The sequence below is a fragment of the Narcine bancroftii genome, chromosome 14, assembly GCF_036971445.1.
Source record: "Narcine bancroftii isolate sNarBan1 chromosome 14, sNarBan1.hap1, whole genome shotgun sequence".
In the NCBI taxonomy this organism is placed as follows: Eukaryota; Metazoa; Chordata; class Chondrichthyes; order Torpediniformes; family Narcinidae; genus Narcine; species Narcine bancroftii.
Genome location: NC_091482.1, coordinates 70,885,368 through 70,912,508, shown reverse-complemented (window position 1 = coordinate 70,912,508; position 27,141 = coordinate 70,885,368). Strand labels below are relative to the sequence as shown.

Sequence of the window (27,141 nt, the reverse complement as noted above, 5' to 3'; positions counted from 1 at the left end):
ATGGCATATAAATGCAGGCAGCATTTGTATTTGAAATGAAATGGTTCATTTTGTGTATCATTAGCCCCTTTCACACTTGTGTCTGACTAAATCAGCCATTCAGTGTCCTGGGATAGGAATGGGAGTTTGGCTTTTCACACTTGCAAGGATCCATCCCTGGGGTAGGACTGTTTACCTTCTACTGGAGATGTCATGACGCATTGAGTGATGGTGGATCTGCTCTAAATCCTGATCAATGTATTATGATCTTGTATTTGAACAAAATTAATCATGCCCAATTATAACATAATTAAGCTTTATGTATAGCACAGTATAAGCCCTTCAGCCCCTGTTGTTGTGCCGACCTATTATAAATCTTTATAAGTGACCTTGGGAAAATGCTAACAATAAATAGCAATAGTGGGCAATTTTTAAACAGCATGGGAAAGTTTGTAGCACCATAGTGCACAATTTACATAGAGTAGGAAAGTTGATAGCGTTATCGCATACAATTTATAAATACCCTTGGGGGAAAAGCAAGGCAGACCTACTCTCCCAGAATGCCATGTGGCAGAGAAAGGGCTCTATGAATGGAGCATTCATGGAAGGGGTTTCTCTGCCACATGGCATTTTGGGAAGTCAGGAGGTTCACCATTGTTTTTTTTTCCCACGACCTTCATAAATTGTGCGCTATAGCGGTGTCAACTTTCCCAACCTGTTGAAAGAAAATTGTCTGCTATTGCGATTTATTTCTCTCTCTCTCGCCCACCCCCCCCACCACCCTGCGACTTGCCCACTGCAAAGTTTATACTTTCATTTTAACCATATAACCATTTACAGCATGGAAACAGGCCACGTCGGCCCTTCAAGTCCGTACCGGTTCACTTGAACAACTCCACTAGCTCCTCCACAAACTCCTTAGGAAGTAGAGGCTTTCTTCATGATGCCATTGGTGTGTTCTTCAGAATTGATTTCACTTTTGGACATGGAGAAATGTAAGGTACATTTATGCTTGATAAATCTTCCTTCACGTTCCTGCACTCACTCAAAAACGGGTTATTTCAATCCCACAATAGAATTGCCCATTTCACACTTGCAACTCCAGCATCTGCTGACACGGGATTGTACTGAGGTAGAGGCCATCAATCCTAGGTGTGAGATGACATCATCTGACACTGGAGTTGATCTGATTTTGCTTTCACACTAGACATTTTAAAGGCGGATTGGCCATTAATTTCTGGGATCACTTGCAAGTGTGAAAGGGGCTATTGATTAGAAAGGAAAATTATTCACTGGGTAGTAACAGATGTTAATGCAAAACTGTTCCAGCGCCAGCGATCAGGACCAGCGTTTGAATCAGGCACTATCTAAAAAGTTTGTACATTCTCTGTGACTGTGACTCCCACCCTCAAAATGTTTCAGGATTGTCCATCAATTGGGTGTAATTGAGTGGCAAGGGATCATGGGCTGAAAAGGGCCTATATGGTGCTGTTTGTCTATATTTTTAAAAAAAAGATTAGGCCTAATAGATTGATGACTGACATAATGTTTTGTCAACAAAATAAAAGAGATGAAATACTTGAACCAAGAAAAATGCCATTTTTTGATTGCGAAGTGTGATATTGTGGGGTTTCCGTAATTGGACATTGGCATGACTGGAGGTGGGTTGGGTCTTTGTCCTGAACATTTTTTTTACTACTTTCACCTTTATCCAGAATTTAATTTTAACAACTTCTGTTGCTAGCAAATACAGTAACTCAAGAAAATTGTTCTACTTTGTCCCTCCATTTCTGCTATCTTTCACTATCTTTGATTCTGAACAAAATCTGTGATGACATGGGGAATCAATCCAGAAAGTTGAAAATGGATTTGGGCTACATTTTCTTTTCAGCTTGCAGAATGAGCTCTAGTTTAGTATATTTAGCAACATTTCATCTTTAAGTTAGAATGTGGTGGGTTTAAATCAAGGGTTTGGCCATAGACTCTAGGTTCAAGTAAGAATTTCATAGATTCTTTCAGAACCATCAGGTAGGTGGTACAGGAGCATCAAAATTAGGATTACCAGGCTGGGAAATAGCTTCCTTAACTATTTAAATATTCTCAGCAATATTTTCTAATGTAAATGTTTTATTGAAAACATTTAAACGTACTTGGTGATATTGTTATCCTGTTACCTTTATTTTTATTCTAATTTATCATTTTCGTACACACTTATTCTGCTTAATGGTGTTGCCCTTCAGCATTCTGATTTGTGCTCTTGGCTATTGGCCAAATCAAATATGTGGCATGTATACATAAAGATTTATTGATTGGTCTTGGGCTATGTTTTGTCAAATGCAGGAAACTTAACTGATAAGTACTTTGTAATGAGGATCAAATGATTTTTTTTTGTTGGAAAAACTATGTTTTGATCCTGATTGTATCATGTAAATCTAAATCCAAAAAGTAGGAAATAAAACATTAAAGATGATGTTTAAAGATAACAAATGGTTTTCTGTCAGTGGTTGTTTTTTTATCATTTTAATTTTAAAAAATTGATAGGTAAAATTTCACAATTACTACTGTAGCTATTGTAGCATCTATAATCGATAGCAGTACTAATGCTAACATCCGTATGTTTTTTTAAAAAAAATAAAGGAAATGGGAGAATCCTGGGAATTATAGTCTTAATCAGTGGTGGGCAAACTATTGGAGTGGATTCTTAAGGACAGGATTTATGAGCATTCAAGAAGTACAGTTTTCTCGAGGGTGGTCAGCATAGCTTTGAGGGTCAGGTCATGCCTCACAAGCCTAATTGAGTTTTTTTTGAGGTTACAAAAAAAATGGTTAGGACAGTAGCTGTGGCTCACATAGATTTTAGTGAGGAAACTTGTTCAGAAAGTCATGAGGCATGGGATCAATGGAACCTTGGCTACCTGGATTCAGAATTGGCTTGCCCGTAGAAAGCAGACAGTAGTAGTGGAAGTATTCTGCTTTGAGGTCAAACAAGTGGGGTTCTGCAGGGATCCATTCTGGGACCCCTGTTCTTTGGGAAGAAGTAGAGGGATGGGTCATTAAGTTTGTGGATGGTGTTGGAGGTTGCCAAAGGTAAGAACAGGATCTTAACAAGTTGCACAGTTGGGCAGAAAAGTGGCAGATGGAGTTCGATCTGGACAAGTTTGAGGAGATGCATTTTGTAAGGCCAATCATGAAGGCATGTTTAATGGTAGGACACTTAACAGTGTGGAAGAACAGAGATACCTTGAAGTTCAAATCCATAGATCACTCAAGGTTGCCGTACAGGTTGATAGGATGGTTAAGAAGGTCTATGGGATGACTGGCTTTATTCGTCGGGGGATTGAGTTCAAGAATTATGAGGTAATGTTGCAGCTCAATAAATCTCTTGTGAGACCACACTTAGAATATTAAGTTTGGTCTGGTCACATCATTGCAGGAAAGATGTGGAAGCTATGGAGAGGGTGCAGAGGATTAGAAAATGTATCTTATGAGGCAAGATTAACAAGCTTTTCTCTTTGGTTTGAAGAAGGATAAAAGTGACTTCATAGAGGTTTACAAGATTATGAGAGGCAGCATCCTTTTCCCAGGTGAGAAAATGGTTTTTTTTGCACAGAGAGTTGAGTGACTGGAATGCCTTGCCAGAGATGGTGGTGGAGGCTGAAACATTAGGGACATTTACGAGACTCTTAGAGAGACACATGGATGAAAGAAAAATAGAGGGTTATAAGGAGGGGGAGGGTGGGGCTTTTTTTTTTAGATGGTGTATGTAGGACGGCACCACCTCGTGGGCCAAAGAGCTTGTGCTGTTTTGTGTTCTGATTTCCTTATAAGTTAAAGGATTTTTGTATGTTTTGTTTTGTTTTAAACAGGCTAATGGCACTTCAATTTCATTTCAATGCCTACTTTGGCATTACATTTCCTGTTGAGCTTGTAACCATATAACAGTTTATGGCATGGAAACTGGCCATCTCGGCCCTTCATGTCCACGACGGTTCACTCAAACAACTCTGCTAGATCCCCCCCGGCTATTCTCCGCCCATAACCCTCCAACCCCCTCCTATCCATGTATATATCCAGCCTTCTCTTAAATGAAAGAATTGAGCTTGCCTCAACTATTTCCTCCGGAAGATCATTCCATTCAGCCACCACTCTCTGAGTGAAGAAACATCCTCTAATGTTTCTCCTAAAATTTTGCCCCCTTACTCTCAACTTGTGTCCTCTTCTTTCAACCTTCCCTTTTCTCAGGGGGAAGAGTCTACTTGGATCTAGTCTATCTATTCCCTTCATAATTTTAAACACCTCTATCAAATCCCCTCTCAACCGTCTACATTCCAAGGAATAAAGTCCTAACCTCCAATCTTTCTCTGTACTCTTGGTATTTTAAGTCAGGCAAAATCCTTGTAAATCTTCTTTGCACCCTCTCCCCCTTATCTATATCCTTCCTATCAGTGGAGACCAGAACTGAACACAATACTCCAAACCTGGCCTCAGTAACGCCTTAAACAGTCGCAGCATCACCTCCCACCTCCTATACTCTATGCTATGATTTATGAAGGCTAACATACCAAATACCTTCTTAACCACCGTGACAATATGGGAATCCACCTTCAAGGAACGCTGCACCATAACTCCAAGATCTTTGTTCTTGTGCATTCCCCAATGTCCTCCCCTTTACTACATAGGACCGACTTTGATTATTTTTTTCCGAAATGAAGCACCTCACACTTCTCTACATTAAATTCCATCTGCCATCTTTCAGCCCAATTTTCCATCCAACCAAATCCTTCTGTAATCCCTGAAAACCTTCCTCGCTATCCACCACTCCCCCTATTTTCGTATCATGTGCGTATTTACTTACCCATTTAACCACCCTATCATCCAAATCATTAATATAAATTATGAACAACAAGGGACCTAGCACCGATCACAGTCTTCCATCCTGACACAGTTGTCCACCATGACCCTCTGCTGTCTCTCCTCCAGCCACCTCTGAGCCCATCTTACTATTTCTCTATTAATCCCTCGTGACTGAACCTTGCTTACTAACCTTTCATGTGGAACCTTATCAAAAGCTTTGCTAAAATCCAGATAGACTACATCAACTGCCTTACCTTCACCCACCTTGTCACTTCTTCAAAACAAACTCAACGAGGTTCGTCAAACATGATTACCCCTTCACAAACCCATGCTGGGTGCTCCTGATCAATCCCTGCCTATCCAGACCATCTATAAGAATACCCTCCATAACTTTCCCTACCACCGAAGTCAAACTTACAGGCCCAATAATTACTTGGCCAACACCTTGTGCCTTTTTTAAACAATGGAACTACATTAGCAACCCTCCAATCCTGCGGCACCATACCCTCCTCCAGTGATCGTTGAAAAATCACTGACAATGTCTCTGCTCTTTGCTCCCTGACCTCCCTTAACGTCCTGTGGAAAATCCCATCAGGACTAGGAGACTTATCCACTTTTACTGACCCTAAAAGCTCCAAAACCCTCTCTTTACTCATCCCTACCTTTTCCATGTATTTTTTGCATGATGAATGTGTGTGTATCAAAAAAAAATACAAATAAATAATTTTTACTTACATTTTATTTATATTATATATATATATCTGTGTGTGTGTGTGTGTGTGTGTGTGTGTGTGTGTGTGTGTGTGTGTGTGTGTATATGTGAGGAAAAAATAATTTTTGCATGCTAGTTATTTTAACATTGCTTAAATTAGGGCTTCTTGATCTTTGCTGTTTTATTTTTGTCTGTGTAATAAATTTTTGATAAGTTTCTTGAAATTGTTCAATTTCATTGAAATGGTGCACACAAACAGGTCGAATAGACTAGAGTAATGGAATGCTGAGCCTTTGTTACAGATTATGGTGAGTTAATCATCCCAAAAATGCCCCTTCTAGTTTGAAAGGCTGAAGTATTGCCTGGGTGGAAATATTGCTCCAGTACAAATGCGATTACTGTACATGATAAGCACTGAAGCTATATATTTATTTTTCCTAAATAGATTTTGCTTGTTATTGAACAAAACACAAAAGTGCTGGAGAAACTCAGCAGATCACACAGCATTTATAGGAAGTAAAAGGTAACCAATACTTTTAGCATATGCACGGAAAGATCAAATTATACCAAAAAGAAGTTTTGCTTGGAAATCCAGACCTCCGCATGCTACCACTATCAAGCCATAAAAGAATGATCTGTGTTTTTCCTGGAGGTTGGATGCTTTTGACTGGGGTGACTCTTTCTAAGCAGAGACAAGAAGGCACTTTTATAGTCAACCCAATGGGAAGTCACATCAGCCAGCTCTTATTCAAACTCAACTTTATTGAAACAATTGCGTGCATAGCACGACCAAGAGACTCCCCTGGCCAAATATTTTCTCCCATCTTGCTCCAAAATTTCAGAGAAATTTACTTGGGCGGCACGGTTGACATAGCAATTACGCAATGACTTGACAGCACCAGAGATCGGGACCGGGATTCAAATCCCACACTGTCTGTAAAGAGTTGGTACATTCTCCCCAAGCCTGCATGGATTTTCCCCAGGCCCTCTGGTTTCCTCTCACCATTTGAAACTTACTGGGGACTGCAGGTTAATTGAGTGTAAATTGGGCGGCACAGGCTTGTGGGCCCAAAGGGCCTGTTACCCCTTAACATAGCCATTCGAACTAGCCTTGTCTCTCCAAGTGTGGTTTAATGCTGTACATAGTGGAAAAACCTTTTGCCAATAGTTTTCCTGCGCAGATTTTAAAAACTAGCCTAGTTTATCAATTTAGGGTGGCACAGTTGGTGTAGCGGTAAAATTTTATATTTCGACATAGCATGGTAACAGGCCATTTCAGCCTATGTGCCTCTGTCACCCAATTTACACCCAATTAACCTACAATGCTGTACATTTCCAACAGTGGGAGGAAACCAGAGCCCCCAGGGAAAATGCAAGCAGATATGGGGAGAACGTACAAGCCTCTTAAAGTCAGTGCTGTAAAGGTGTTGCGCTAACTGTTACGCCAACTGTGAGCTCCAGTGTTGTTACTGTTTTCTGTATGTCTGTATTTTGTACTCATGTATATGACAATAAGCTCACACTGAATATTCCCTTACAGAATGACCATACTGCCTGTTTGTTTTACTGCTTGCATGTTCAATGTTGGTTATTTTGTTTTAACTAAATCACTTCACTGCTTTACTGATCATGCTCCAGGAATCTTTTTTTTTTTTAAAAAGATACGTCCTAGGCTGCTCTAAAGGGAGGAATGGGGAAGAGCTCCCACTGCTACACAAATGTTCTTCAAGGCGTGTGTCTCAAACAGCCTCTGACATCCAAGTCCAACTCCTGGCCTTCACGTGTGGCAGTCTTGTGCTCGGTGAAGCTGTTCTCACTGACATCAGAAGGGGAAAAGGCGGGCCACTGGTTCCTTGAAACCAGTTGCTCTGGGCAGATGGGGCTTGTTAATCATGGGTGGTAATTCATCTAGGAGAAGGAAAATTCAGATTTCAAACTTTGGCATAGAGGTTAGCGCAACAGCGCCAGTGATCAGGGCCAGAGCGAGGTTTGAGCCTGAACTCCCTAAGGAGTTTGTACATTCTTCCCGTGTCTCTGTGAGTTTTCTCTGTGGGCTTTGGTTTCCTCCCACTGTTCAAAATGCACTGGGGTTGATAGGATGTAAATTGGGTGGCATGGACTCATGGGCTGAAATGGCCTTTATGTCTAAATTTAAAAAGAAATAAAACAAAACTCCGCTGTCTTGTGGCTCTACCCACTCAAGGGAAAAGCTTTGGGAGTTAACCCTGAGGAAAAATCCAGAGCTGCATGGGGGCAGGGTCCCGCTGCATGGGGGCAGGGTCCCGCTGCATGGGGGCAGGGTCCCGCTGCATGGGGGCAGGGTCCCGCTGCATGGGGGCAGGGTCCCGCTGCATGGGGGCAGGGTCCCGCTGCATGGGGGCAGGGTCCCGCTGCATGGGGGCAGGGTCCCGCTGCATGGGGGCAGGGTCCCGCTGCATGGGGGCAGGGTCCCGCTGCATGGGGGCAGGGCCCCCCGCTGCATGGGGGCAGGGCCCCCCGCTGCATGGGGGCAGGGCCCCCCGCTGCATGGGGGCAGGGCCCCCCGCTGCATGGGGGCAGGGCCCCCCGCTGCATGGGGGCAGGGCCCCCCGCTGCATGGGGGCAGGGCCCCGCTGCATGGGGGCAGGGCCCCGCTGCATGGGGGCAGGGCCCCGCTGCATGGCCAACAGAGGGATCTTCATATCAACTCTGCCCTGGCTCGTGCTCTGGAGAAGCCGATCCAGCTTCGCAGTACCCATGGTTGACCATGACCAACGGAGACCATGAGGAGGAAGGCTGCACTATGTCATAGTTCCGATTGTGATAAAACCTCTGTTATCTGGAATTCAAGCAACCAGTAAATTCACTTCTCTGGCATCTACCCATCCTCATGGGTGCCAGATACTATGGGTTTTACTGTATGTTTATCTTTGTTTCTGTTATCCCTAAATTGCATCTCCAGTGTCCACCCTCTTACTCTGAATCAAATATACAACCACTGTGAACTCCACAGTGTCTCAGCACTCTGATACCGTTCAAGTACACAGCCAAGGACATCAACTTCAGTCATGGGTGAATGCAATTTGATTTAACCTAAGATCACTGGTTCTAAACAATATTTTACCTCTCCAGATCTTGCTAATTTCCCTGAAAGGCAGCAACCTAGTAGGAAATGATTGGTCCATTGCTTAACTGTTTCAGAGGTAAGTGGTGCCCTTTTATAGTATAATAACTAAAAGCCTACCTACCTGTTCAATTTGTTTTCAATTTGATTGCATGAAGTTTCATGAACTGTGGCACTATTTGACCAAAACCATGTCCTCCTGTGCACTTAAACTTCAAGTGGAGTGGAATTCGAGCAGTGAAATTTTGTTAGCAGTGAGGCAGTATTGGCAAGCTTTGTGCCTGTTTTATAAATATTTGATTTTTAACGGTGAAGGAACTGCTGAGTAGTGAGCATTTGGCTCTGATTAGCATGAATGAAGAAACCTCCATACAGGAGGGAGATTGAAAACTTGGCTGAATGGTACAACCAGCAACAACCTCACACTAATGTCACCAAAACTAAGGAGCTGATTGTTGACTTCAGGAAAGGAAAGCAAAAGGTACACAATCCAGTGATCATTGGGGGATCAGAGGTGAGTCACTATCTTGGAGGATCTTTCCGAACCTAATACACCAATGGCATTAAGAAAGCACGTCAGCGCCTCCACTTCCTCAACAGTTTGCAGAGGTTTGGAATGATATCAGAAACCCTGGCAAATTTCTACAGGTATGTGGTGGAAAGTGTACTGACTGACTGCATCATGGTCAAAATAAATGAACACAGTCCAGGGCATCACAGGCCAAACTCTCCCTACTATTGAATACATTTACAGGAAGTGCTGCTGTCAGACGCCAGCTGCAAAGACCCTCACCACCCAGCGCTCACTCTGTTCTCTCTGCTGCCATCAGAAAAGGGGTAGAGGTGCTACAAGACTTGCACCGCCAGGTTCAGGAACAGCTGCTACCCGTCCATCAGATTCCTCAACGACAAACTCAATCACAGGCTCATTTAAGGACTCTTACTTGTGCACATCATGGATTTCCTTTGCTCTCCCTTTATTGCACAGTCAGTTTGTTTACATTAATTGATTACAGTGTTTAGTTTTTTTTTTGCACTACCAATTAGTGATAATTCTGCCTCGCCTGCAGGAGAAAAGGAATTTCAGGGATGTATGTGATGTCATTTATGTACTACTCTGACAATAAATCTGAAATCGACTTCAGGAGTGCTGAAAATCAAGTTCTCGATCAAAGATGATGATGCGGAAGTGTGTTGTGAGCTTGGGGTGGAAAAGGGAGAGGAAAATGCTACATTGCCCTGAATTAGTTTTTGAATTTTGTAATGCATAAAGTACTGAAGATGCTGGAAAACTGAAATAAACACAGGAACATTTGGAAATATTCAGTGAAGAGAAAAACATTTTAAGATAAGCTTCAGTCTTCAGTGAAAATGGCAGGAGTAGTGGCATATTAGCACTTCCTTATTTTTGTTTGTGTAGCATTTTGAGATAAAGAGAAACAAATTATGGTTAACTAGCAATCTTATCTGTTGCTATCTTTTATCAAATGCACATCAAGTTGCAGTTTATAAACTCAGTTTAATTCTCAAAAACATGGTTTTAACTTGTCTGGATTTTTTGAGATTGTACAGAAGAAAATTAACAGATTTTTATTACGGTAATTATCAACTGGGGTATGTGAATTGCACTAAATATTATTTTCAACTATTTCCTCTTTCTAATGGGCTGCCTTTTATTCTTATTAAATCTAGACCAAGTGAATTCTCTGGAGCTAAGCTGCAGTGTTGGTCCTGTTGAGGTGGTACTGCAACCTAACCAAACAGTGGTGTTGAATTGCAACCTGCCTGCTGTTGATCAACCTGCCAATGTTACATGGAAAGAAGAGGGGATTCCTCTTGTGGATCAAGAATACCACCATGTGATTCCCAATGGTTCACTATACATCTCAGAATTATCCAGGTCCTCAATGAATCAAGATGGAGACAGCAGTGATAGGAATTATACCTGCATGTCTGAAAATTCATTTGGGGCCATAACAAGTAGGACAGCACTGATCAGAATTTCCAGTAAGTGTTTGCTTGTGATTTTAATGATCTTTAAGAGAGCACTCTCAAGATGACTTTTTTTGCATAGTAAACCACTGAATGGAAGTAAAACTCGAAAGATTAACTGCGGGAGTTATCTACTGCATCCGGTGCTCCCGTTGTGGCCTTCTCCACATTGAAAAGACTGGATGCAGAATGAGAGATCACTTTCCTGAGCACCTTCACTCTGTCCACATCAGTGATGGGTATCTCTCAGTGGCCAACCATTTTACTTCTGTACATGTGTCTGTTCATGGCCTCATGTACCATCCAACCAAGACCACCTGTAAATTAGAGGAGCAACACTATTTTCCAACCAGATGGCATTAACGGACTCCTTTTGTTTTTGCTAGCTTACTCTCCATTCTCCTTCCCTTCCCTTTCGTCTTCTTTCCTTCAGCTCTTCGTCCCCTTTCCTCTGAATTCACAGATCAATCCCTCCTCACCCTACTGACTGGTGTGCCTTCCCTCCTTTATCCACCTATCTACCTCTCGCCTTTGGGACTGTTCTTCTCCCCCCCACCCCCCCTGCCCCTCACCATTTTATTTGGGCCCCTGTCTACATTTTTGTTCATACCTTGATGAGGGGTGCAACCTGAAATGTTAGTTATGTATCTTTGCTATATAAAGTACACTGTTTGACCAGCTGAGTTTCTCCAGCATTGTGTTTTACTTCAACCACTAATTGGACCTTGCTTTTCTTTGGGTAATTTATATGATTTGTATCCACTAAAAATTGACGCATTTACTAGGTTATAGAAATCATATTACAGAGTATTATTGACATTCAGGAAGCACTTTTCAAAAGGTCAAACAAGATGTGAAGCATTCTGGACAGTTTGAAGAATTGTTAGTTATATTCTTTTACTGTTTGCGTTGGAAATTCTGTTTCATACATATGCCCTACAATATGGGTCTCAAAAGTGGTCGAAAATGCAAGGGGGTTGAAAGGGGATTGATAAATGCTGGGAGGGGTGGAAATTGATTGCACTTTTGGGGTCGAAAGAATTGTGAAGCCTGAGATCCCCACTACTGCCTGGGAGCCAGAGGCAACTTCTTCGATGTCACAATAGTGGCTACCCTGTACCATTTGTATTTTACCTGTATTAGCTATTTTGTCATTTTGAATGTGAATTTTAATATGCTGGATTATTTTTAAATGCTACAGATTTGCAAAGAACAGTTTTCAGCTTTTAAATTAGAGAGCCTTTTGCTGATTGTGATTGGACATTCCCGTGTAATCACCAGATAGTTTTTATTTTTCACACAATGAAAATAAACAAGAAAATTGTGTCATCTCGTTTTCTTCTCATTTTAGGGGGTGGAGGTCTGAGGCAAGCCCTCTCTGTTATGTTCCATGTACGGTTCTCAAATTTGTTCAAATAATGTGACTTTATTTTTTAAATTATATGTTATTTTTTCCAATGGAATATATTTATTCATTTCCATGTACCATTGCTGTATTCTCAGGCTCTCTTCTGATTTCCAAGTTGACATTATACATTTTTTTGCTACTGCTAAGGCAATCATAATAAATTTTTTTGTGCTTCAACCAGTTTGAGGCCTAATTCTTTATTTCTTATATTACTTAGAAGAAAGATCTCTGGATTTTTTGGGATGTTTTTTGTTATTTTTATTTTAATATCTGATTTAGATCTTCACAAAACTTTTTCACTTTCTCACATGCCCAAATTGCATGTACTGTTGTTCCCATTTCCTTCTTACAGATAATGTTGGATCCCATTTTTTAAAAACTTTTGGGGCATGGTATATAGCCTGTATAACCAATTATACTGTATCATGCGTAACCTCGTGTTTATTATATTCTTCATAGTTCGCGAACATAACTTTTCCCAAGTTTCATTTTTTTATGTTTAAATCCTTTTCCCACTTTTGTTTGGGTTTATAGCTTATTTCATCATTTTCCTTCTCTTGCAGCTTGAGCTACATGTTCGTTATAAATCTTTTAATTATCATTGTGTCTGTAATCACATATTCAAAGCTGCTTCCTTCTGGTAATCTCAGTCTGTTTCCCAATTTGTCCTTTAAGTAGGCTTTCAGTTGATGGTATGCAAACATTGTACCAAGAGTTATTCCATATTTGTACTTCATTTGTTCAAATATTAATAAATTATTTCACAAAAAAAAATTTTCTATTCTTTTAATTCCTTTAATCTCCCATTCTCTAAAGGAAAGGTTATCGATTGTAAAAGGGATTAGCTGATTTTGTGTCAATAATAATTTTGGTGTTTGGTAATTTTGTTTTTTTTACTTTCGAAGTGAATCTTGTTCCATATATTGAGTAAATGATGCAATACTGGTGACCTTTTATATCGTACCAGTTTTTCATCCCACTTATAAAGTATATGTTCTGGTACCTTCTCCCCTATTTTATCTAGTTCTATCTTAGTCCAATCTGGTTTTTCCCTTATCTGATAAAAATCTGATAAATACCTTAATTGTGCTGCTCTATAATAATTTTTAAAGTTTGGTAATTGCAAACCACCTTGGTTGTACCTCTCTCTTAATTTATCTAACACTATCCTCGGTTTTTCCCACCCCCCCCTTTCCATAAATATTTCCTTATTATTCTCTTTAGTTCATTAAGGGAATTGGTAACGATTGAAATAAGTATTGTATCCTTGGGAAGACATTCATTTTAATGCAATTTACCCTCCTTATCAATGTTAGCGGTAATTCTTTCCAATGTTCTAAGTCTTCCTGCAATTTCTTTATTAGTGGCTGATAATTTAGTTCGTACCTAGGTATCGGATTGCTTGTGTTTGTGTTTAAATGGTGATTTTTTAAAAAATTCTGTATAATCCGGATTACTCATTAGCATCACTTCACTTTTATTTGCGTTGATCTTGTACCCCAATATTTCTCCATATTCCTTCAATTTCTTATGTAATTCTTTTACTGATACCTCTGGTTCTGTTAGGTATACTATGATGACATCTGAAAATAAACTGATTTTATACTCCTTCTCCTTTATTTTTATCCCTTTTATTTTCAGTTCTTATCAGTTCTGCCAATGGTTCTTTTGCTAAAGCGAGCAGTGAGGGAGATAATGGACATCCCTGCCTAGTTGACCTACTTAATTTAAATTGGTTCGATACATATCCATTTACTGTTACCTTTGCCAATGGTCCATTATATAATGCTTTAATCCAATTAATTTTCTGGTAGATTGAACCTCTGTAATACTTTGAATAAATAATTCCATTCTACCCTGTCAAAGGCTTTTTCTGCATCTAAAGCAACAGCCACTGTTGGCTTCTTATTTCATTGAACTGCATGAATTAGATGAATAAATTTATAGACATTATCTGCTGTTCGTCTTTTCTTAATAAATCCATTTTGATCTTTTACTATTTTTGGTACACAGTGGGCCAATCTGTTTGCTAATAATTTGGCTATTATATAATCTGAATTAAGTAGAGATATTGGTCTATATGATGCTGATGTTAGTGGATCCTTCCCCATCTTTGGTATTACTGTAATTATTGCTGTCTTACATGAATCTGGCAAGTTTTGTGTTTCTTCTATCTGGTTCATTACTTCCAGGAGAGGAGGAATTAGTAACTCTTTAAATGTTTTATAGAATTCTATTAGGAATCCATCCTCTCCAGGCATTTATTGTTTGGCAGCTTTTTTAATCTATCCTGTACTTCCTCTATTTCAAATGGATTTATCAGTTTGTTTTGTTCCACTTCTTGCAATTTTGGCAGTTCAATTTTAGCTAAAATCTCTTCTATTTTATCATCTTTCCCCTCGTTCTCAGTTTGGTATAATTGTTCATAAAATTCCTTAAAGTTCTCATTAATCTCCATTGGATTATATGTAATTTGTTTGTCCTTTTTCCTTGATGCCAATACAGATCTTTTAGCTTGTTCTGTTTTAAGTTGCCAGGCTAATATTTTGTGTGATTTTTCTCCTAGTTCATAATACTTTTGCTTTGTTTTCATTATGTTCTTCTCCACCTTGTATGTTTGTAATGTTTCGTATTTTTTATTTTTTTGTCCGCCAATTCTCTTTTTTGTTGTATCATCCCTTGTGCTAGTTCCTTTTCTGTACTTACTATCTCCCTTTCCAACTGTTCTATTTCCCAATTGTAGTCCTTTTTTATCTTAGTTACATAACTTATTATCTGCCCTCTAATAAATAAAGGCTTTCATTGCATCCCATAATGTAAATTTGTCTTTCACTGATTCCGTATTTATTTCAAAGTACATTTTAATTTGTTGTTCATTAAACTCTCTAAATTCCTGTCTTTTAAGTAGCATGGAGTTTAACCTCCATCTATATGTTCTTGGTGGGATGTTCTCCAGTTCTATTGCTAATAACAGGGGTGAATGATTAGATAGCAATCTAGCTTTATAATTAGTTTTCCTAACTCTCCCTTGAAGATGGAGGGTTATGGGCATTGTGCAGGGAGGTGGGACTAGAGAGGGGTGTTTGGTTCGGTGCGGACTAGAAGGGCCTAATGGCCTGTTTCCGTGCTGTAATTGTTATGTTATGTTATGTGGGCCGACAACAAAAACATATCAATCCTTGAGTATGTTTCATGCCTACTCGAATAATATGAGTATTCCTTCTCCCTTGGGTGCTGCCTCCTCCATATATCCATAAGTTTCATTTCCTGAATTGATTTAACCATAAATTTGCCCAATTTATTCTTTTTGCTTGTCCAGTTTTATCCAACACTGGATCCAAATTAAGGTTAAAATCCCCTCCTATCAAAATATGAAAAAAAATTTCAATGATGGGTCAGACAGAATTCCAAGGAGATTTGGAGATTGAGCGAGCCCATTGGGCACTGAAACCTAAACCTCAGCCTGACCAAAGGTCCTGCCCAATATTTGATACGAAGTAAGAGAGAAGATATTGGAATTGGCAGCAAAGCAAGGTAAAGCAAGACAATCACCTTTAATTTATAATGGAAATAAGATTTTCTTTTATCCAGACATAAGTTCTGATTTGTTATAAAAGAGAATAGAGTTTAATCCAGTTAAAAATGTACTTTGGAAAAAAAAGGCTGTGTCTTTGTTTTGAGATATCCTGCTGTGTTGGAAGTATTTGGGATAAATAGATTTTTTACAGAGCCTAATGAAGCAAAGTAGTTGCCGATTCATCGCCTGGCCAAGAACAACGAGTAGTTGCTGATACTTGAACTAATTATAGAACTGAAAGAATTTTACTGTAACTGAAATTACATTGTGTTTTGAGAGTGTTTAAATCGGGAGGAAGGTTTAACCTATATTGTACGTGATCTACTAAATTCTATGGATTATTAGACTTGTTGCAACGTCTATAGTAAGGGATAAGATGGTATATTGAGTGAGTTAGTGGGGAGTATGATGCTGACCACTGCGGAATCATGGGCACGAATGTTATATTATTTGCATCCCATATAGATCAGGGGATTAGAGACGTTTTAACATCACACGCCTCTGGGATTTTTCTTTACTCTTCTTACTTTCTTTTACTATCTTTTTTTGTTCAAAGCCTGGAACGTTTAAGAACGTAGTATGTGATGTAAGTAGTATTAAGGGTGAGTGGGGGGGAGGGGGATGCTGGATGGACGTGGTCTAATATTGGTGTTTAATGGCAGGGAAATTAATGTTAACGGAATTCAGAATCCAATAAAGTGAAAAAGGTTATAAAGTTATATGAAAAAAGTTAAAGTGGGGACATAGCTTTTCTACAAGAAACTCATTTAACTGAAATAGAACATGTGAAGTTAAAGAGGGATTGAGTAGGTATGGTATTGTCTTCATTTAATTCTAAAGCCAGAGGGGTTGCAATATTAATAAATAAAAGTTTACCAATTAAAATATTGGATACAACTATTGATAAATTGTAATGATAAATTGTCAAATTTATTCAGACTATTGGACATTAATGAATATCTATGCACTGACCCAACTGCACTGGGTGAGTCATGTCTCCAGAATGGAGGACCATCACCTTCCCAAGATTGTGTTATATGGCAAGCTCTCCACTGGCCACCGAGACAGAAGGAAGCAGTTAGAGATCTTGGAATTAATATTGATAAGAATCTGAATAATTTATTTAAATGAATGATTTACCTTTATTTGAAAAAAAATTAAAGATGATTTAAAAAGATGGAAGGAGTTACTGATTTCTTTAAATAGGAAGGATAAATTGTGTGAAGATTAATATTTTTTCCTGGAATACAATACCAATATCAATCATTACAAATTTCTGTACCAGCATGCTTTTTTAAGATTTAAATGAAAATGTAAGAAAATTTATTTGGCGAGACAAAATGCCCAGGATGGCATTAGAAAAATTAACATGGAAATGTAATCTGGGGGACTCAGAATGCCTAATTTAAAAAAATTATAAGGCAGCTTAACTTAGGCTCTTGTGTTCCTGTTATCAGACTGGTAAAAAGAGAGCATGGGTACAAACTGAAATGAATAAAAATAGAAAATAATCCCAAACCTATTTTGTGCAAATGGCATGAAGAACTGTTGAAAGGGAAAATAGATACCCCAATTTTGAAACATATACTCAAAGTATGGAATGTTCTCCATATGGAAAGAGGAATCAAGAATTATAAAATAACTAAAATGTTATTAAAGCAAAACTCTCATTTTTACAGTAAATAACTCATTTTTTTGATATTTGGCATCATTGTGGAATAAAAAGGAAAAGGATTTTGTTTTTTACTTTTGAGCAATTGAAAGACAAATATAATATACCAAATAATACTATTTTTTCTTAGTATCAACTTAAATCAAACTTAAAAAGAAAGTTAGAATTGAATTTTAGATTACCTGAATCAAGTCAATTTGAATATTTACTAACTGTTTATTCAAAAAATTATTACTAACATGTATATAAAATTGCAAGATACTATGCAGAAAAAAGGCCTATTTAATACCAAATTAGGATGGGAAAGCGATTTAAATATACAAATTCAAGAAGTATGGTCAAAATACAATAATGTAAGATATCAAATGGTGCAATTTAATTTTTTTTACATCAATTATGTTACATTCCACACAAGATACATGGACTTAATTTAAACTGCTCAGATCAATGTTTTAGATGTAATAAAGAGGTAGGAACTTTCTGACATGCAGTATGACAGTGTGCAAAAGTTGGAACATTTTGGGAAGATACTAATATTTTACTGGGACAAATAGCATGAAGATAAAAGTACGGGAAGATCCAAGAATATTTCTGTTAGATGATGTCTATAATCTGAAGTTAGATGTTTACCAGAGGATGTTTCTCAGTGTAGCAATCGCAGTAGCAAAGAAATGTCTGCTGGTAACGTGGAAATTAGACAATAATGTAAGGGTGAGTCGATGGCAAGTGGAATTGCAAAATTGTATACTGTTAGAGAAAATAATGTATAATTTACAGAATCAACCAGTAAAATTTTATAAGATTTGGAAACCATATCTGGATTTCATTGTTATTTGGGATTCTGAAGGCTTATTTAAGAGGGCAAATAAAATAGTAAGTTAAACAGTGTGAAGTTATCCAACAGGAAAGAGAAATAATTAAATAAATAATAAGATTGGAAAAAGAATTACATAATGAGTGAATGATGATAAGTGAAGAGTATTGGAATTTTTAAAAAAAAGTGAAATTTAATGAAATACAAACATATAAAGTAGAGAGAGATATAAGACAAACTTGACAAAAAATATTATGAATTGGGGGAGTAGCATTCGCTACTCCTGTTCGAACCCACCCTATCTAACTTAGAGGTTCAAGATCATTTTTGCAAATTTGAAATTTAATTAATGACTGAATGAAATATGATAAATTCAGATCGAGTTTCTTTGTTTTGTACTTTTTTGGGGGGGAGGGTAGGGGGATAAAATATAACATTATGCATCATTTTGCATTGTTTTATTACTTTGCATGATTATGGGTAAATATGCAATGTTTGTCATTGGTGCAATTGGAAAAAATAAACTTTTCAAAAAAGAAATCTTCTTGAATATGATCTAGTCCACCGATTCACAGCACTCCTGTGGCTGCATATTGTCACCCTCTTCACCCCTGGTGCTGCAGTACTCGGTCTCTGCTGATACGTGCCAATATTCGAGTTTCGTGTAAGATGGCAAATTTCATGAAAACAAGTCTATTCCGATGCATTTTAATTGTAACTTCATGTGGCTGACATCAACACTTTCTGAGGCTTTATTTCAATTCCCCAAGTAGATGCTTAGCTCATTGATTGATGATTGGGGCCACTTTAATTTTTATCTTGTTGCATTCAGATGAAATTGATGTTTTTACAGCTTTGCCACAATTTCATCACCAGCCAGAGTCACAGAGAGTGGAGGAGAAAACAACTGCCCGCTTTGAGTGTGCAATTAATGGACTCCCATATCCAGTTATCACATGGGAGAAGAACCAGTCAACTATCTCAAATCACGTAAGGTAAGCATTCATAATTAACACTGTTCACCCATGTTGATATCAATTTCGCTGTAAGAAGTCACCTTGCATATCTATCTCATCATTCTTTGCACTGTTGTAGAATTGTAGCAGTCGATTTTTCCCAGTTCTAGCTTTGCCAGTGGCCAATCCCTCTGCTCAGAGGGATTCACCTCACCACAGTGTCGGACTTTGCTTTCTCCTCATACTGGCCATGGGTAAACCATTCCTTGGATGTCACCACTATTTTCTTCAGGCTAGGAAAAGTGAATCTGACTCCAAAGACTTGGGTAGAATGCAATATGCCTTTCCTCGCTTTCTTCTCCATTACAAACATTGCATTCATTTCAACCAGTTTTGAACGAATAGAACCAGACAACTGAAAGTGTAGGCTGCTAACCTTCAGAAGGCCAGGAATGCTATTGATAGGGAAGTGAGGTTGTTGGTGATTTTTGATTTTGAAATATCCAAATAAAATCAAAATATTTTACAGGGACATTTATTATTAAAATATTGTGATTTGCTTTTAACAGCATCTACTGGTCAGCGGCAAGTGCCAGATTTTTGTGGGGTGGGTCTGTCTTATACAAAGGGAATTGCTCAAAGCCAACATTTTTCGTGGAAATTTTGGGGTTGTCCTATACATGAATAGGACAAAACTATTATCAAATCATCTGGTACTACAGCATATATGGTATCGAGATTGAACTCCATCTTCCACTTTTCTGCCCAACTCTGCATCCTGTCTATAACTTGCGACAGTCTTCAACACTATCCACAACACTTCCAATCTTTGTATCATCTGCAACTTACTGTCTCATACTTTTATTTCAAAGCTATTAGTCCCCTTCTGGTTCAGATGAAAACTGTCTATTTGGAGCAGGTCCCACCTTCCCTGGAAGACAGCCCAATGCTCTAGAAGCCTGAAGCTCTTCCTCCTGCACCATGTGTTTAGCCACATGTTAAGCTGCATTACCCTCCTATTTCTAACCTCACTAGCATGAGGCACAGGTAGCAATCCTGAGATCACAACTCAAGAGGTCCCATCCTTCAACCTAGTGCCTCACTGAACTCTCCTTGCAGGACATCCTCACCCTTCTTAAGTGCGTAATTGGTCCCAACCTACATGGACCACGATATCTGGCTGCTCACTCATCTTCCTGAGAAGGTCATGAACTCGATCTGATTTCAGATACGATATAATTTAACATTTTTAGTGCAATTGAGATTATAACATTTGATCACTTATTTAAATGTTAATTTTAAAGTTTTGTTTCATCAAGACCTGTTTTGTATTTAAGAAATAAGGATGGGTTGAAACTATACGAACATTTGCGCCATCTCGGTATTTTGAACATTTAAATAGCATGGTACATAATAAAATTACTTCATTTGGATTTTAGATATCAAAGCAATATTGGATTTGTTTTTCAGATATCTAGTTCTCCCAAATGGAATTCTGCAAATTGTTGACGTGCAAGGAAGTGATGCGGGAGTATTCCGCTGTGTGGCCACAAATGTAGTTCGGACACGCTACAGTCAGACTGCTACTCTCACTGTGTTACAAGGTAATATGACACAAGGCTTACAAGCATGAAATCAATTTAAAGTACATTTATTCTGAAGCTGGTTTCTAACAATAGCTTCTGGAAACTATTTTACTTTTTCATTGCAATGTAAATACCAGATTTAAACTGTATCAGTGTAAGGAATAAACAGTTTAATCCAATAAAAGTGATTTTTGGCCCTGGAATATCTCCCCTCTGTCAGGGTATGTAACTATGTTGTTAATATGGCTAGTCTAGTTAAGCTCAGGGGAAATGATAGATGCCAGAAAGTGACAGAATTGGTGATGGTTTTATGCTAATCTCGTTTAACATTTTCATGTGCATCCTCCTTCATCAGCAAGTTGAGTTTTTTCCAGTCATTTTCACATTGTGGAAATTTTGGATGCTCATGTCTGTATCCAAATACCGTTAGATTATTTTGCATGTCACTCATCAATTTAAACTAAATGGAAATACAACTCCAAGTATCCAAAATAGTCGGGACGAGGCCTATACCGGTTAAATTTTTTTAAAAGCAGCCCAGTAGCAACAGCAAATCACTTGTAACAGTGTTTAAACAACAACAAACTATAAGGAAAGGATTTTAAAGCATTAAAATAATGTTTAATTCTCATCAAAAATTGCTGGCTGCCGCCAATCAACACTTCCCCTCTGAGACTCCGATCAGTTTGGCTCTGGAAAAAATGTTGGATAAATGAGAATTTCAGGTTTGATTTGGATATCCTCATTATTGGAAATTTTTGAAGATAACTGAGGATTTCTGAGAATCTGATTTCAGATAAATCAGAGTTGTACTGTAATGAAGTGTATTTTCAATAAACTTTTACTTTTTGACCTGTATCTCATGTGAGACCTTGTCAAAACTATTATCAAATCTATGTAAGCTACAGATGCAGTCTTTATTCATTCTCCTGTACATTAATTATTTTGAAGAAACAGAGATTTATTCCGCTTTTAAAATTGAATATGACATTGAATTAATTTCATGAGATCATTGCAACAGGTAAAAATCTACTTTCATTGTTATCAGGATATTTTTTAGTTGATACCTACTTTCTTCCCGTGTCTGCATGGGTTTCCTCTGGGTGTTCAGGTTTTCTCCCATCGTTCAAAATGTTCTAAGATTTGTACGTTAATTGGGTGTCTTTGGGCAGCATGGGCTCGTGAGCCGAAAGGGCTTGTTTCCATGATGTATGTTTAAATTAAATTATTTTTTTAAAAATTAAGTGTCAACTAACTTGAAGAATTGTTTCATATTTATTGCAATATGGAAAATGTATTGTGCTACTCCAACGATAAATTTAATTTTTGTGGCCATCTATGATGAGGGCAATGAAATTGTGATGTCCATCTGACAGTCATGTTGGAATGATCAATGTGAGTTTATTGTCATCTATACAAGTACAATGTTCATATGCACCAAAATTCTTGCTTGCTTCGGGTGCATATACCGCAGTCATAAATAAATTTCCACAAATGGAAGCTAGAAAAAAAGATGATTATCCAAAAATGTATAAATAAATATTCAAAGTTGCAGATAGTGCGAGGGAAAAATAAATGATGTTTCAGTTGTTCAAACAGATATTTTGGTGACCCTGGGGTCATTCGTGGTTTGGAAGTGCTGGGCTTCAGGCTTCTGTACTTTCTACCTGAAGGATGCATTAAGAAGAGATTTTGGCCAGGGTGATGGTGGTACATTATGATGTTGGCAGTTCTTCCCATTGATACTTTCTGTTACGAAGTATGTTAATAAAATTATGATAAAATATTTCTTGAAAGGGTAAGATTGTGAGGTTTAGTTATTAAGTCACATTTCACCAACATGCATCTTATTTGCTATGCAAGGGTGGACTTAGTGTCTACAGTTGGCTTTGCAGAGACAATGGGAAGTCCTTGTGAGAGTTTCACAAGTAGGTATTAATGGACCAGCATGTTTGAACAGTGTCCAGGCTCAAGAACTGAGAAATCTTTTGGCTGCTCTACTGGTGCCAGAATTCAAAATTTCTGGTTGAAGTTTGTTGTCCTAAGAGGGGCCACATGGTTTTGCAATCAGAGAAAAAAACATCCATTGTTTTGGTGGGGGGGGGGAGAGAGAGAGAGAGAGAGAGAGAGACTCTGAGGAGTATTCTGCAGAGTTTGTGGTGAAGACTGCAAGTTGGCAGACCTGATGCAAAACTCCATTTCAAGGCGAGTTTTGAGTTCTGAGTTCAGCCTGTTCTAAATCTCTGTAGTCAATTGCAGAGGCTGTGGCTGGTTATTGTATTATTCCTGGGGAAAAAGAAGTATTCCTTGTGGTAACCTGGAACAAGAGGTTATCTTTTGGGAAAAACCCAAGAGGGGGAAAGTTTCTTCACGAAGACACTTAAGTTGCTGATTGAAGGAGATTAGTTTGTGTGTCCAATGAACAACGAATATCTCTGAAACAGACAAAGACATTCCTGAGTGGTAACAACTTAAGTTAAAACACCAGAGTCTTACGAATATAATATCTGTTCAATTCTGTGCACAGTACGGTGAAAAATAACTTAACTGAACACATAAACATACACTTGAGCTTTGAATTAGAAGTGAGTTAAATTAGATTAAATTAATTTGATAGTATTAAGTTAAGTACTGATATTATTATGTATTAAGAAAATAAAACCAGTTTTGTTTAAGTAGCCATTGTCTTGGTGCATTTCTATTGCTTTTGAGTCCTTGTAACATTCAGAAGGTCAGTGCCCATGAGGAAATTGGCTAGGTTTGCTGATTGCTGCAGCCTTCTGCATTCCCAGGCATTCCAATTTACAATCTAGGCTGTGACACAACCAGTCATTATACTTTCCACAATGCACCAGTCGAGGTTTGATAGAGTTTCAATGACATGCCAACTCTCCTCAGACTTATTAGAAAGTGGAGGTGTTGGTATACCATCTTCATTATTACATTAATGTGTTCTGAGAAGTGTAAAAGAAAGATGAAGGTATTAACCTCCTGCACTGCCATCTCATGAGTGAAAGGAGATGTGTGGTCCCTTGACCTTGAGTTCTTAAAGTCCACAATGAGCTCCTTGGTCTTTCTGAGCAAGATTGTTGTTCTGGCACCTCAATCTCTATCTTTTATTCTGGCTCATAATTTCCCGTTATGTGGCCAACAATAATGGTGTTGTCAAATGTGTGGATTGCATTGGATTCAAAATACTGTGCATTCATGAGTAAGATATCAAATGAAAGAGTGTACAATGCAATGCAAAAACAAGTTCAAAGAAATGCAAGATGAGGTCTAGATCCTCAACCAATAGTCTTTAGCCACATGATCCTCCAACAATTTAGATTATTTTTGTTAAGATACAGCTCTGGTCTTGTAAATGTTGCTTGAAAAGATCTTAAATAGCTATAATTCATGCACCTCTTTATTAGAAGAAATCCATTGGTATTGGATGCACCCCATCATTGGAATAATTATTTCTTGATATTTTTTGATAATATCCTTAATTTGCATTTTGATTATTGTTAATCTGGCATAAATGTGTAGAATCTTACTCGACTGCATTGTTGGGTGCTGAGAGCAAACACCATGTCCACGTATAGTACTTGCAGTGTCAGGAGAGATGTGGATTAGGATAAAGGAAATTTTTTCACAACCTTAACAGTGGCTTTTTTTTCTTCTGTAAAAGCAAAGAGCTACATGTTGCAGCCTCAACATATCTGCTTTCATTGCCACTTAATTGATTCCTAACCAAGGCCAATCATTTGAGATAAGAGTACTGATTTTCTGATAATTAACCTATCCAATTTTGAAAATAACACAAGTGAAAGTATGGATATTGCTTTCAAAGTGAGTATTTCGAAGCAGAGCTTTGTACTTTAGGTTATATGCCAGAAACCAAATTGGATTACCAGTGAAAGGCTGAAAATAAAGAAACAAGTGAACAACAAATACAAGAGGCTAGAGCTGAAAGTGAAATGTAAGATAGCAAAATGTGAAAGGTCCCATTTGGGATGGAACACTTGGTATTCAGTGATCTTTTTAATCTCCCACAAAGAGGAACGTAAACTGGAGAAACAAACCAAAAAGTTGGAAGGTGAAATTTTGAGAGAACAGAGTTTATATATTCCTGTCAGGATTAAAGACAAGGTTAGCAGGTGCAGAGAAATTTGGTTTTTGAGGGATATTGAGGATCTGGTTCAGAAGAAGAAAGAGATGTATAGCAGATATAGGCAACTTGGAGAACATTAGGTACTTGAGGAGTATAAATAAACAAAAAAAATCATCTAAAACAAAATTAAGAAGGCTAAAACAAGACGAGGTTGCTTTCCAGACCATGTGAAGGAAAATCCTATGGGTTTTTACAGGTATATTAAGATTAAATGGATAGAAAGGGACAAAATTGGTCCCCTTGAAGATTAGAGTGGTCAGCTTTGTAGGAACAAAGAGATTGGGGAGATGTTATTTTTTCATCAGTATTAACTCAGAAAACTGGCACAGAGCTGTGGGAAGTAAGGAAAACAAGCTGAGGTCATGGGATCTATACAGATTAAAGAAGAGGAAGTGTTTACTGTCTTAAAGCAAACAAGGGTAGATAAATCCCCAAGCCTGACAAGATATTAATTCAGACCTTGAGGGATATTAGTGTAGAAATTGCAGGGACTCTGACAGAAATATATAAAATGTCCTTGGCCACGGGTGTGGTGGCAAAGGATTGCTCACATTGTTCCTTTGTTTAAAAAAAGGCTCCAAAAGTAACCCTGGAAATTATAGGCCAGTAAGCCTGACATCAGTAGTAGGTAAATTTTGGGAATGTGTTCTAAGAGTTCACATAGACAATTAATGGGATAGTCCACATGGGTTTGTGTGAGGTAGGTTAATCTTGTATTTTTTCAAGGAGATCACCAGGAATGTTGATGAAGGAAGGGCTATGGATGTTGTCTACATGGACTTGGGAAGGACTTTGACTTTCCACAGGTCTCACATGGGAGGTTAGTCAGGAAGGTTCAGAGACAAGGTATTCATGGTGAAGTAGTGAATTGGATTCAACAATGGCTGATCGGGTGGGAGAAGGTAGAGAGTAGTGGTGAATGATTGCGTCTCAGACTGGAGGCCTGTGACTAGTGGTGTGCCTTGGTGATTGGTGCTGGGACCATTATTGTTTTTCATCTCTATCAATGATCAGGATGATAATGAGGTAAATTGGATCAGCAAGTTTATAGATGACACTAAGATTAGAGGCGTTGTGGACAGTGAGGAAGGTTTTTAAAGCTTGCAGAGGTATTTTGGTTTTCAAGAGCTTAAAAAATGGCAGATAGAATTTAATGCAGACAAGTATGAGGTGTTGCAGTTTGGAAAGATCAACCAAGAAAGGACATACACGTTGAGGAGTGTGGTGGAACAGAATACAAATACAAATACATAATTCCCTGAAAGTAGCGTCACAGGTGGATCAGGTTGTAAAGAGAGATTTTGGTATATTGGCCTTTATAAATCAAAATACAGTATGTTTCTGATTAACCGAAATCCTTGGGACCAGACCGCTCAGTTAAGTGGATTTTTCAGTTATTTGGGAATTTTCTCTAAACCAGCCCAGTAGCATCAGGAAAATACTTGTATTGGCTGTTGTTGATCACTGACACCTCCCCACCACTGTCACCAATCCTGCCCGAGGTCCCTGCTCCTGCCCAGGAGCCCGACGTCTCACCTCACTTGTAAGTGGTAGGAGATTGCATAGCGATTGTCCTGCAGCAGAATTTCAGCAACCTTGCTGCAATTTAATTGATAGAGGGAGCGGCTCAGGTGAGGAGAGAGCGAGCGCACCTCGGGCAGGCGAGCAGGGAGAGAGCATGGTATTCAATTCAAATTCTGAGAATGGCACAATAACCCATGGCAAAACAAATGACAATGTATAAATAAATAATCAGTGTTATCCTTTCCTTCAGTGTGTAACCTGTGGATAAATGTCTCCTTTGTAAAACTGATGCCCTGTAGCACAGTTGGTCAATTATTTTCAAATTTTTTCATGTTGTGACATTATGATTCACCCAAAAATAAACTTTTGGATATTCATAATTTTGGTTTATCGGTTCTCAGCTCATTGGAAATGAACTGTATTGAGTACAGGAGTTTTGATATTATGGTCAAGTTGTACAAGACATTGGTGAGGCCAAATTTGGAGGATTGTGTGCAGTTTTGGTCACCTAACTACAGGAAAGATCTCAATAAGATAGATAGAGTGCAGAGAAGATTGACTTGGATGCTGCCTGAACTTAAGGAACTGAGTTACAGGGAAAGGTTAAACAGGTTAGGACTTGATTCCCTGGAGCATAGAAAAATGAGGGGAGATTTGATCGACGTATTTAAAATTATGAGGAGGGTGGACAGAGTAAATGTCGATGGGCTTTTTCCTCTGAGGGTAGGTAAGATACATGGGTTAAGAGTGAAAGGGGAAAACGTTTAGGGGGTCATGAGGTGGGAATGTAGAACAAGCTTAGATTCAG

General features: G+C 38.4%; 1 protein-coding gene across 1 annotated transcript in view; it reads left to right on the top strand.

Annotated features, from left to right (window-relative positions):
• igdcc4 (immunoglobulin superfamily, DCC subclass, member 4) overlaps positions 1-27,141 on the top strand; it is a 101,725-nt gene that overhangs the window by 3,682 nt on the left and 70,902 nt on the right. The window contains 3 exon segments of the mRNA XM_069911475.1: positions 10,341-10,655; positions 18,965-19,106; positions 20,538-20,671. Coding sequence (XP_069767576.1) covers positions 10,341-10,655; positions 18,965-19,106; positions 20,538-20,671 — 591 coding nt within the window.